The sequence below is a fragment of the Anguilla anguilla genome, chromosome 11 (assembly GCF_013347855.1).
Source record: "Anguilla anguilla isolate fAngAng1 chromosome 11, fAngAng1.pri, whole genome shotgun sequence".
NCBI lineage: Eukaryota > Metazoa > Chordata > Actinopteri > Anguilliformes > Anguillidae > Anguilla > Anguilla anguilla.
The window spans coordinates 4,740,629-4,754,092 of record NC_049211.1 but is presented as its reverse complement, the minus strand read 5'-3'; the positions used below and the strand labels follow the sequence as shown (position 1 = coordinate 4,754,092).

At 47.8% G+C, this 13,464-nt stretch overlaps 2 protein-coding genes across 3 annotated transcripts in view; one reads left to right on the top strand and one right to left on the bottom strand.

Moving 5' to 3' along the window:
• The window catches only part of LOC118207890 (plexin A3), a 591,709-nt gene that overhangs the window by 305,147 nt on the left and 273,098 nt on the right, over positions 1-13,464 (top strand). The window lies entirely within an intron of this gene.
• Positions 1-13,464, bottom strand: part of gripap1 (GRIP1 associated protein 1) — a 54,413-nt gene that overhangs the window by 5,772 nt on the left and 35,177 nt on the right. For both annotated transcript variants that reach the window (XM_035382054.1, XM_035382055.1), the window contains one exon: positions 541-710. In XM_035382054.1, coding sequence (XP_035237945.1) covers positions 541-710 — 170 coding nt within the window. The remainder of the gene's footprint in view (positions 1-540; positions 711-13,464) is intronic.

Here is a 13,464-nt window from a genome sequence, read left to right as displayed (position 1 = left end):
GTGCAAGCTGTTAGCACGTTAGCGGTCTGAAACAGCAGTGTGGCTACGTCAGCTTCTGTAAGTACATGCTGTTAGCACGTTAGCGGGCTAAAACAGCAGTGTGGCTACCTCACCTTCTGTAAGTGCATGCTGTTAGCATGTTAGCGGTCTGAAACAGCAGTGTGGCTACCTCACCTTCTGTAAGTGCATGATGTTAGCATGTTAGCGGGCTAAAACAGCAGTTTGGCTACCTCAGCTTCTGTAAGTACATGCTGTTAGCACGTTAGCGGGCTAAAACAGCAGTGTGGCCACCTCACCTTCTGTAAGTGCATGCTGTTAGCACGTTAGCGGTCTGAAACAGCAGTGCGGCCACCTCACCTTGTGTAAGCGCATGCTGTTAGCACGTTAGCGGTCTGAAACAGCAGTGTGGTTACCTCACCTTCTGTAAGTGCATGCTGTTAGCACGTTAGCAGTCTGAAACAGCAGTGTGGTTACCTCACCTTCTGTAAGTGCATGCTGTTAGCACGTTAGCGGTCTGAACCAGCAGTGCGGCCACCTCACCTTCTGTAAGTGCATGTTCTTGGTGAGCTGCTCCTCCAGCATGTTCTGGAGCTTCTTGTTCATCTCGCGCAGGTTCTCGTCGCCGGGCTTCACCAGGTCCCGGAGCACCGAGCCCAGGCTCCCGCGCTCCGCCTGGGAACCGTGGGACACCGCCGCGGCGCCGGACACGTCTGCAGCACCAGACAGGGAGAGAGCGGAGAGCCGTCTGGCATTAACACACTCGCCTCAACCGCGGGCTAGCATGGGATAACATCTGGAACGGATACTGATTTGGTGCAGATTTGAAACCGAAGGTGTGACACAATGACACATTTACATGGAACTGTGAAAACAACAGATGGTGAACGATTTAGCCTTGCGCTGCATGAAAGTGCATATTTTGGCAGATCCTCCAACATCCTCCAAATGCTGTTTGGAGGTACAGAACTACAGTCCCCCTCCATTACCTGCAAAGAGCTCCAGGTGTGTTCCACCGCACATCAGAGGATGTCAAGTTGAAACGCACACCCCCCTAATTGCCCTACGTGGAAAGTGCAGCCCCTTTTCACGGCACCGCGGATTGCGACGAAGCTGAGAAGGTAAAAAGCCGGGTCTGAGGGGAGGGACGGGTGATTGACAGGCGACTGACGTGCCCATTCAGAGCCAGCGATTCAGAGCCAGCGGACGAGCGGCCCGCGAGCGGTCAGCGGCGGTAACCGGAACCCGAAAAAAGGGCTGCGATAACGTTAACGACCCCCAGCAGGGCTCGGGGCGCCTTTGTGTCGGAAAAAGGAAACGGGCGACCTGAGCCGATGATTAATCGAGGACAAACTCTCGCTTTGATGAAGTAAAGCAATGTTTTGTCCGTTCCTTATCAGCGCTGGTCACGCCTCTCAGGAGGATATAACAGCGCTCTGCTTTCTCCGCTCTCGGGTTCAAGCTCTCGGTGACCCGCGAAGCTGCGCAAGCAGAGGTTCAACTGGTGACACCAGCAGGGCTTCTCTCTCAGTGTTGCCAGATTGGGCGGAATCCCACTCAAATGGGCTCCTTTTTTATGTTGCTGTGCGGGGGAAAAACATGCCTTTTGAGCGGTTTGTCATAATAATCTGGGCTATTTTTTTTTGTTGTCATATTGAGCTGGTTTTTTTATCTCTCTCTTTCAGCTGATCATGCAGAATGGTGTTCGGTGCAGTACACCCTTTCGGGCTCTGTGGCACTGTCTCATGCCGTCACACCACCCCTAACACTGATCCAGCGCCGAGGGAAACAACAATACCTGGCAACCCGCCCGCGTCAACAATCTCAATAGCCCCCCCCCCCCCACCCGGCAACAATCTCAGTCGCAGCTCAGCCGTAATATATACGTTATGCATCTTTTTTGTATTTTTAAATATTTGGGCTTTTTTTCAAGGGTGAGTTTGAGGCTCTGATTGGACAGGTTCAACGTTTTCAAATCTGGCAACACTGCTTATCTTAGCCAGGCTGGACATTTTACTTTTAGGCTATTTTGTCCAGCATAGCAAAATTAAATACATTTTTTTAAATAAAAAAATAAAAAAATCGAGGCCTTTGCAGAGATTCCTCAATCAATTGCAGGTTTTTAAAGGTCTATTTTTAACGTCAGGTCATATCACTCGTTTCATTAAACTAATTCTCTCGTTTGAAAACTGCTGAACTATTAAAACGTCTCCCCGCAGTGCGAAGGCGACGCCCTCTTTGACTCATTTGAATACGGAGATTAATTACACTGGGTCTCTAAGACAGCGCTTAAAAAAAAATTCCTTCTTACTTTGGCGTTCTACTCGCAGAATCCTTTAACGGCACTTGACTTCCCCTTATAAGCCTCGCTGAAAGTAATCTAAAGAAATCAAAGAAAGCCAGTGCCGCGCCGGGCGGAAGTCATTTCTCCAAGCAGTGATTACGGGGTCCGGCAATGGCTGAACTCTTCACAGACGAGCAGCGGGATGGCGGTGTATGCAGCAGGACAGCACAGTTCAACAGAACCAATATAATCACAGGCTGGGTTCAGCTCAGACAAGCGCCGATGAAAGTAAACGCGGGATTTCACCAGCCAGAGTCCTTCGCTTTAAATGAAGAGGACGATTATTTAACGTAAACGTGCATCCCCATGTATGAGCCAATCGGGTTATCAATCTTCGTAGATTACGCCACAGTTACCTTCAAGCTTTTTAAAATGAGGTGTTGTAAAAATGAGTAAGCTTCTCGCTAATTAAAGAAGCAGACATTAGTCTTCATGGACATGGTTCGTCTTTATCAAGGCCCCTCATTTTATGATTTCATGTGGTTATTGGGCTTTTCCAAGTCCTTGATTGTAATCTAGAAATGTAGATATAGATTAACAACACTTACTAAATGTTGCAGTTGCTCTAAAAAATGAGTATTGGTTTTCCACTTCCTCCTGAAGCTTTACTGTTATGAGTCAAAAGGAAAAAGCTACAGGCTACGCAGATTGCGTGTGGTATCACTGTTAATGGAGACATTAGTCAAAACCCTAAAGAGCCATTAAACCTTTGGCTGCTCTGCTTCCACGTTCTGCAGCTACAGATGACATCTTAATTTCTCCTGGATGACCAGTAAAAAAAAAAAACCTTATAAAATTATCTCAATGACCCCCTTTGCTCTCTGCTCATAACACTGTCATTTCTATAATTATGAGGAAAGTGATTATCATAAAAATATGTTAAAAATATATTAATTTAGATGAAACTTTTATCTTTTAAGAATAAAAAAAGAATAATGGGGAAGGGTGTGCATATGTGAATGTGAAGACCAGCACAAGTTAATGCACTCCAGAGATGAAGAGTAAGAGCGAAATTCCTTTCCCCCCGAGCCCTGCAAACCAGAAACAGGATGAGTAGAGAACAAGCCCATATTTTCCACAAATTTAAAACCGCAAACAGCTCACTTAGAAGCAATGAAGACCGTCATTGAAAAAGAGAACCTGCAGTCTCAGTACAGAACAGCTCTCAAGCTCAAACGTAACGGCTCCAAACGCAAAAATAAACTTTGACCTCTCGACCACCAAGCGACTGACAGGAAAGGCTGCTTTGTCTTTTTTCCCCCGCCTCCTTTTCAACACCATTGAGAAACCATGGCAACACCTTATTATGAAGAGGATGGTGGTGGTGGTGGTGGGGGGGGGAGGGAGTAAACAGACTGCAGCACCGCAGCTGCATAGCTCGAGAAGCTCAACCCCCTCCCCCCGCCCCCCCCCCGGTCGCTTCCACAGCAGAGTGGAGCGCTTGAGAGGAGAGGAAGTCTGCTTGTCAAATGAGCGGTAGCATGTGCTACTGCTTTGAAGAAATGAAGTCGTGCCTCTAATTCCCAAATGTTTAGTAATCGTAAGACTGTGCTCAAATTTTTTCTCACATTGTTCAACCTCCCCCCCCCCCCCCCCCCCCCCCCCCCATTGGTCTTCAAAGCCTAAAGTCCAGGTTCACGATCTCTAATCAATTATTATTTCCATTCTTCCAATTAAAGGTGACACGTCAACGTGAACTACAAGAAAAGGGGGACACATTTCCCCAAGAGGGCTAAGGGGGCGGCTCCACACACACCTGCTGCCTGTTAAAAGCAGGAGGCTACGCTAATGAAAGAGTGCTGTATGCGCAGCACAGCTATGCTACTGTGAGCACGAGTGCTGTATGTGCAGCATGGCTACGCTAATGTGAGCAGCATGCTGTATGCAGGTACGCTAATGTGAGCAGCATGCTGTATGCAGGTACGCTAATGTGAGCAGCATGCTGTATGCAGGTACGCTAATGTGAGCAGCGTGCTGTATGCAGGTACGCTAATGTGAGCAGCATGCTGTATGCTGCTACGCTAATGTGAGCAGCATGCTGTATGCAGCTACGCTAATGTGAGCAGCATGCTGTATGCGCAGCATGGCTACGCTAATGTGAGCAGCATGCTGTATGCTGCTACGCTAATGTGAGCAGCATGCTGTATGCAGCTACGCTAATGTGAGCAGCATGCTGTATGCAGCTACGCTAATGTGAGCAGCATGCTGTATGCAGGTACGCTAATGTGAGCAGCATGCTGTATGCTGCTACGCTAATGTGAGCAGCATGCTGTATGCAGGTACGCTAATGTGAGCAGCATGCTGTATGCAGGTACGCTAATGTGAGCAGCATGCTGTATGCAGGTACGCTAATGTGAGCAGCATGCTGTATGCAGGTACGCTAATGTGAGCAGCATGCTGTATGCAGGTACGCTAATGTGAGCAGCATGCTGTATGCAGGTACGCTAATGTGAGCAGCATGCTGTATGCAGGTACGCTAATGTGAGCAGCATGCTGTATGCAGGTACGCTAATGTGAGCAGCATGCTGTATGCAGGTACGCTAATGTGAGCAGCATGCTGTATGCAGCTACGCTAATGTGAGCAGCGTGCTGTATGCAGGTACGCTAATGTGAGCAGCATGCTGTATGCAGGTACGCTAATGGTAGCAGCATGCTGTATGCAGGTACGCTAATGTGAGCAGCATGCTGTATGCAGGTACGCTAATGTGAGCAGCGTGCTGTATGCAGGTACGCTAATGTGAGCAGCATGCTGTATGCAGGTACGCTAATGGTAGCAGCATGCTGTATGCAGGTACGCTAATGTGAGCAGCATGCTGTATGCAGGTACGCTAATGTGAGCAGCGTGCTGTATGCAGGTACGCTAATGTGAGCAGCATGCTGTATGCAGGTACGCTAATGTGAGCAGCATGCTGTATGTGCAGCATGGCTACGCTAATGTGTTTAGCATGCTGTATGCAGGTACGCTAATGTGAGCAGCATGCTGTATGTGCAGCGCTTCCTTCTCATTAGTGTTGGTGTGTTGTGTAACAGCGCTTTATGCTACCGCCCAAGACTGCGCGCTGGGGTTTTTTTTTTTTTTTTTTGTTCTACTGCGTCGTGTGCTGGTGCGGATGATGTGAGGGCACAGTTCAGTCCCCCCCCACCCCTGCCCCCCCCCCGCCACCCACCCGAGCTGCAGGACTGGGGCCGGGGAGGTGGGGGCCAGTCAAGTGCTGCATTATTGAAGATGAGTGTTGCGTTCAGTCAGGCATGTCTGCGTCCTGAATCATTTACACCCCCCCACTAATGTCAGCCCTCCTCTAGCACTACAGCCTCCCTCTCTCGCTCTCGGTCCCTTCTCTCTCTTTCTCTCTCTCTCTCTCCCCCTCAGTCCCTTCTCTCTCTCGCTCTCTCTCTCGGTCCCTTCTCCCTTCTCCCTCTCTCTCTCTTTTTCTCTCCCTCTCTCTGTCCCTTCTCTCTTTCTCCCCCATCAGTCTTTTCTTTCTCTACCTCTTCCTCTCTCAATCCCTTCTCTCCCTCCCTCCATCTCCTGCTCCCAACAGAGGATTTCCTGATCTTAAAAACTGGGCTTTTCCATCCTGTGTAAGCCCTCCAATGCACCATGGGCAGTGCTGTGGGCGTGGCTACAGACATGATTAGCCACGCCCCCCCCCCCCTTCCATGCCCACATCATACACACTCATCGGAGCAGACCTGGATTTGCAAAAAGGATGAACTGCTCAGAAATAACTGTTATGCAACTGCATATTACAGTATCCATTAAAAAATCATAAATATCAGTTTGCAAAATACTCTTCCAGCAGAGTCTGTATAGTTTAGTGCCAGCACATTAGAAATGTTTTTTTCTTTTGTCTCTCAGAAAACAATTCCGCATGCAGCAGTATTTCTACACACCACAAGAGTAAACAGGTGCTCAGTGAAGCCCTGTTGAATATAAAAAAACCACAGGAGAACAACCTTTGCAGTGAAACAACTTTTTGTTTTTGACTGTTAAAAAAAAAAACAAAAAAAAAAACAACGGCAAACAGCTGGACGCACCTGATCATCAGCATTTCCCATTGGCTGGCAATAGGGCTCCACGCTGGCCAGTTAATGGAATTATTCTTACCATTTTATTCATTTATGCACATTTATCATTTCATAAATAATACAGAAAAGTGTTTCCTGAATAATTCTGCTTTGCCCCAGATGATCTCTGCTGTTAAAAACCTGTACCTACAAAGCCAGCCTATTTGCATAGGCAATCTACCAGTCCCGGAGGAAGGGGGACCTTCAACTTTTACAGCACAATATTTACAATTAGAAGATGGCGGCCTTAATGGAATCTAGCCTGGCATTAAATGTTAAATCAGTCAGTCATGAAATTAAAACAGGAGGAGAGGCGCACATCGGGGCGAGAGACAAAGACACATTAGGTCCCCGTTCTCCCTTAGTAGGGGGATAAACGTGTAACCTACTTCCTTTAATGGAGGGGGGGGGGGGGGTTTGCATGAAACAAGGGGCGAGATCGGGCAGTGCCTCGCTGCGGATGTTACCCACTGGAGGAGGAAGATTGGGAGGAGGAGGAGGAGGAGGAGGAAGAATCTCCGCCCCCAAGACTGCCGTGTGTGCACCTGTGCGTGCGTCTAAAGCTGCAGGAGACACAATCTCTATGAGGGTAGCGTGCTACAGAATCTCTCTGACCAGCTACGCTAATGCCATCCACGGTACCATGCTACAGAATCTCCCTGACATGCTACGCTGAAGACATCCACGGTAGCGTGCTTTAGAACAAGGGTACCCAATCTTATTCAAAGAGCCTGTGTGAGTGCAGATTTTATTTTAGCCCAGTACTGAGGCACCTACAAAAACCTGCACCCACGCTGGCCCTTTCTGGATCAGACTGGGCACCCCTGATTTAGAGCCTCCCTGACCTGCTGCACTAAGTCATCCACGTCGCCCTTGTCGCAACACCTCTTGGCTTTTTAAGGACAGGAAGAAAGAAAGAAAAAAAAAGAAAGAAAAAAAAGCCAGTATTTTACAAAGAGACAACATGAACTAGAGCTGCAGACTTTCCTGTATACGCCACTACCTATCTGGTGTAAGGTACTTCCTGGCGATTTCCTTTGATTGCATGCATGGGCAGATGTGTATCTAGATGAAAGTGCGCATTCTCACATAACGGGAGCAAACGAGAGGGCTTTCATCTCACCAGACACGCAACGCGAATAAGCCTGCAGCTTCAGCTGAACAGACGAAAGCGAGGGGGAAGCCTGCAGCTTCAGCTGAACAGACGGAAGCGAGGGGGAAGCCTGCAGCTTCAGCTGAACAGACGGAACCGAGGGGGAAGCCTGCAGCTTCAGCCGAACAGACGGAACCGAGGAGGAAGCCTGCAGCTTCAGCTGAACAGATGGAACGGAGGGGGAACAAAGCCGCCGCGTGTTTTCGTATCGAAAAGGGAAATCTGTACCCTGGGGGCCCCCCGGCTAATGCACACACTCACTCACTCGCGCGGGGTGCGGCGATGCGTCCCCCGCGGCCAGGATCGAATCCAGACAAGCGCCAACGGTGCCAACTGTGGACCGGAGACCGGAGAGGGAGGGGCGGGATGGTTTCATTCGACAGGAGATTCGGCTAATCCAGGGGGTAGCCCAGCAGGTATTCCTGGAGTCCTGGAGTGCCTGTGATGTTGCAGAACTTTGTTCCGTCTGAGCAGAACACCATGGGGTTTGATGGAGTCCGAATAATCAGTCTGAAAGGTGAAATACTGGATGCCACCACCACAAGGTCACCTGTGTTCATTACACCTGATAATTAATAAATTATGTAGTCGTGGGTTTGATGCAGAAAAAAACAGGGACCATCTCCGGCACTCCAGGACCAGGGTCGCCTACCCCTGGCCAAACAGCGCAACTGCAGCACCCATGAAAACCGCCAATCAAATAGCTGTGATTTACTACTGCATTCTGGGATGAAACCGGGGTGGTGTTCTCACAGGCAATAAAAGTCATTATTTACACACTTCACTACAGCCCGTATTAACCATAATCTAATTAAAAGGACTACAGAAGTTGAGATATCTCTGCTTCGGGGTACAAAAGGGAACAGGGCCTAGAGTACTTACTGAATACAAATTACGTGGAATCGAGCCACTATCACTATCTCTGTGGGTGCCTGTACTGCACATTGCAATGTAAGTGAAGAGAAGTGGGGGAAATATGTTTGAGCTTCCAAGGGTGAACGGCCTGCTTATTCTGAAACAAAAATACACGACATGTACAGCTGAGCAGCATATTTACGAGCGCACAGACAGCAATGAAACCCTGGTGAGGTGCACCCTGGGACGCTCGGAGCATGACGGAGCATGTCCCCCTTCAGAGCCCTGAGCAGTGGCTAGCACACAGAGGAACACCGCCGCTTCAGCTCAATCAAGTGAAGATATCACGCCCCTGGTGTAAACCCAGCCGCAAAACAAACCCATCAATTAACTGTCATTTCCAAACTGACGCGAGACCGTCGCGTCGCCAGGGACAGACGACACATCAGCAAATACGTTAAATGACCAGGACATCGCTCAGCTGAGGCGTGTCTGAATCCTCTGTGATTCGATAAGGTGGTATTACTAATTAGGTTGTGGGAAGGGCATAATGGAGTTTGAGATTCCCTAAGTCCTAGGGAAGGGCTTAATGGAGTTTAGGATTCCCTGGTCCTAGGGAAGGGCTTAATGGAGTTTAGGATTCCCTGGTCCTAGGGAAGGGCGTAATGGAGTTTAGGATTCCCTGGTCCTAGGGAAGGGCTTAATGGAGTTTAGGATTCCCTGGTCCTAGGGAAGGGCTTAATGGAGTTTAGGATTCCCTGGTCCTAGGGAAGGGCTTAATGGAGTTTAGGATTCCCTGGTCCTAGGGAAGGGCTTAATGGAGTTTAGGATTCCCTGGTCCTAGGGAAGGGCTTAATGGAGTTTAGGATTCCCTGGTCCTAGGGAAGGGCGTAATGGAGTTTAGGATTCCCTGGTCCTAGGGAAGGGCTTAATGGAGTTTAGGATTCCCTGGTCCTCAGGAAACAAATCCTTGCAGCAATGCTCCAACATCTAGTATAAAGCCTTCCCAGAAGAGTGGAGGTTGTTATAGCAGCAAAGGGCGGACCAACTCTATATTAATGGCCATAATTTTGGATGAGACGCTGGATGTCGGGTGTCCACATACTTTTGGCCATGTAGTGCATGTAATGAGCTGCAGATAGACTGAACGACAGCTTCAGGCTGCGGTAGTCTCATTTATCATTGCTCCATGTAGCGCGAACAAAACGTTTACAGTGATTTATGATTTAAGTTTAGCAAATTAAGAGGATATCTCCCTCAGGACAAAATTGCCTTGCTGGAATTAGATTGTGAAATACAAAACATTGAAAAATAAATAAATAAATAAATAAAACTAAGCACACTGGGCTGGATTAATTATAAAATAACAGCAATAAAATGTTTGAGAAAATTCCGTTTTTAAATTTACAAAAGAGCATCTCTGATTTCACGAAATTGCACCTTTAGAAATGATTTTAGATGCTAGGCCTAGCAGGACGTCCCGAGACCGTAAATATCAGACAGTCACAGTGCAGCTCTTCTGCGTGGTTCAGTGTTAATTTCCAGGTACTTTCATTAGGATAAGGATTTATGCTTCTATCGTTCATCCAGGCAGATCAAAATTACTCACGGTAGGTGTGTGTGGGCCCTCCAGCCACTGACGACACAGCAACCAGCTAGACGATGTGGTAAATGGTAAATGGACTGCATTTATATAGTGCTTTTATCCAAAGCGCTTTACAATTGATGCCTCTCATTCGCCAGAGCAGTTAGGGGTTAGGTGTCTTGTTCAAGGACACTTCGACACGCCCAGGGCGGGGTTTGAACCGGCAACCCTCCGACTGGCAGACAATCGGTCTTACCTCCTGAGCTATGTCGTAGCTATGTCGCCCCATATGTCGTTTCGATGTACAGAAACCATCTTGATACAGGACAATCAAAACCGATAGGACGACCCATTTAATCCAGGGGAAGGTCATGTGAGCCAAATTGAGAATTTGGCCCGGGACACGGTGGGGTAACCCCCTACACTTAGCATTACCGAGACACGCGGACTGCTGACTCAGCTTCTGTCTGCCGGTTCCTGAAAGCTTTGATGCAACTTGTCAAAAAAAGCTCTTCCGCAACAGGCAGCCACCGCCGTGCTGAGCAGTGTTCCTTCCTCGCCTCCCCACTGCAGTTAACATCGCCCTTTTACGGGAGTGCGTGAGGCTTGCAAGCAAAGACCTTCGCTGTTAAGTTTAATATTAAAATGGGTTCCATTAAAGAAAAGAAATTATAATTGGCAGCAGTGAAAGTGATTCTTAATGATCCCAGAAAACTGGGGTTTACGAGTTTTGATTTGAAAAATCCCTAAAGTCATAGCAAAAAAAAAAAATGATTGCCTTTTTTCTGCCAGCAAATTCGATATTAGTGTCAAAATAAAATTCAGCAGTGCAAAGACTCCAAGCTCCCCGAGAGCTAATGTGAAAAGAACCCAGAGTTCTGGGCAAGGATTAAATCACTGCAGGGTCCACAGCTGCTGGAGCAATAAACGCATTTACGTTTCATTTTCACACCTGCAAACAGCCTCTCTACCAGTATTATTGGCAATGTTAGGCTATCAATAGTAACTATGTTGGAGGTCAGGTGCCAGCAATCTACTATATTAGTTATATTAGTCCTACTAGTACCATTAAGATTTGACTGTCAGAATTGGGAGTTCTGAAGTTTAACCCATGGACATTTTTACAGAAATTAAAATATCATTAAAAACTCCTGATTCCGATCCAGCCTTGAAGAAACAGTCAAAAGAGCTGAGAAGAGATACAGAGTAAATACAAATGCGCTGATTTTGCACGTAAATAATGCATCTGCCTGCATTATTACCAACAAAGCATGAATCCTTTTATTAAATACCTGCAACCCTCTGTTATACAGAGAGTATTAGGACATATTAAGAGGTTTTTTGAAAACCTCTCTCTCATCCCTGCATCTGGGCGAGCCCCACGGGTCTGGCATCGAAGGCCAGCCGTGCCACCCATGCCAGCCGTGCCAACCCATGCCAGCTGTAGCTGGTAGCCCCACAGGGCAGTGCATCGCGGGCGCTGGTGGGTGAAGGAAGGGTTCATTCCGGCAGGCATCTGGGCCTCTCGTCACTCTCTAGCTGCTCAATCGGGGGGGGGGGGGGCCTGCATTTTGGCCTGCTCCACTGCACATGAAGCACCTCCCCCTGACTCTGCCCTGAGAGAGCGGTAGTGAGCAGCAGTAGTGAGCAGCAGTAGTGAGCGGCGGTAGTGAGCAGTGGCAGTGAGCAGCGGTAGTGAGCAGCAGTAGTGAGCGGCGGGATTAGCCCAGGCGCTCACCATCGCGTGCTCCACGGAAGAGCGCACGCTCGTCTGGACTCTCGCCGCTCTCCAGCTCAGCATTCAGGGGGCCTGCGGTTCGGCCTGCTCCACTGCACAGGACGTGCCCGGAGAAGGCCGAACCGCAGGCAAGCACCGATAGACTACTGGGCGCCCCAAATTGGCAAGAGAAAGGTGGGAAAAGCAAGAGAAAAACATGTGAACACTACTTGGATTTTAGTGTTCGTGTTTACGAGTGTCACAATATTCAGCGCAATGTAAGCCTTGCGACACGTAAATGCGCATCCAGTATATTGACATTCTTCTAAAACACTCTACTCAGTGCTGCAATCACACTCCTTCTGCCCTTGTCTTCTGCGAAGGAAATTCCTACCTACACAGACAGGTATCAGCGCACTAATACAAGGTCTCATGTAGTAGTTATTTCCCCTATTGACAAAAACATGTCCTCCTTCTTCCTGTGCATTTGAGGGCCTGTTATTACTTTCTTGTTACTGAATAGCATACAAACACCACACCGTTAAGACAGCAAAAAGCATTATTCACACTGTAAACTGAAAACACATTGAGCAAATACAGCAGAGACACATTTTAAACAACGTTATGTCTGATAATTAATGACAAACGGTTATGTAAATGTCTGTACGCATAGAGATGCACCTGTGCTTCTACCTGTGCTTCTGACAGAGCCTGGAAATGAGTCTCATCTTGAGGACGAATAAAGCACTTATCCAATCTAAATCTAATCGAATTTACGTGAAGCACAGCCCTCACTGCTGAGAGCGTGAGAGAGGGAGAGAGAGGTGAAAGATCTCCTGTAAACGAAAGAGAGGGCTTCACCTCGAAGGGCAAACTGCAACATCCTTCCTGTCTCCACAGGAACTCTAAAAACCTCTTTATGGAGCTTGTCTAATGCACGCATCTCAGAGCATCCATTTAGCGGCACGGCTGACATCACAGCCACACCTGTGCTCGGTGAAGTCTCGGTACAGCGGCTCACGGAAGCGCGGGGGGCTGAGGGGGGGCGGGGGGGTCAGACAGTGACCGCTCATAAAATAAAAAGCAGCGGTGGTGACATGCCCTGGCGATGAAGAGTGGAGTCAGGGACAAGTCCTCGGCTGACCGGGAGAAACAGAGCCGCTTATGCCTCCAAGCATCGTTAGGGAGTGATGCAGGAACCTATTAAATCCGCTCCGAGGAGTCAGAGGTGCGCACCACACTATTAAACATGACAACAGAGTACAGAAAGACCTATTCAGATAAACAGAGTACAGAAAGATCTATTCAGATAAACAGAGTACAGAAAGATCTATTCAGATGTGTGGCTTTTTTTCTCTTTTTTTTTTTTTTAAACTTCGTACACTCTGGGGTCACCGAATCACTGGCCTCTCAAGTCCCATCACAGACTGCAAGAAACAACCAAAAAGTCTGAGAATTAAAATTGTATGAACCCAACAAAAAAACATTTCAAAAGTATGTTTTTTTTAAATAACCGTCTGGTTACTCCTGAACGGTTGAAACAACTTAATTTCTGACCAACGAACTGCAAATGCTATGTTGACGTCGTTAAAATTTTAAACAGTCATTGCAAAGTACAAAATTATAAAATTAATTTCATAGTGGGGTAAAAAAAATATATATAACTCGAGTGAAAATGCTATTCACTGGCTGCACTCTAATTGCTGGGGCCCTAAGCACTTTTCACTCGACGGATTTAGTGACAA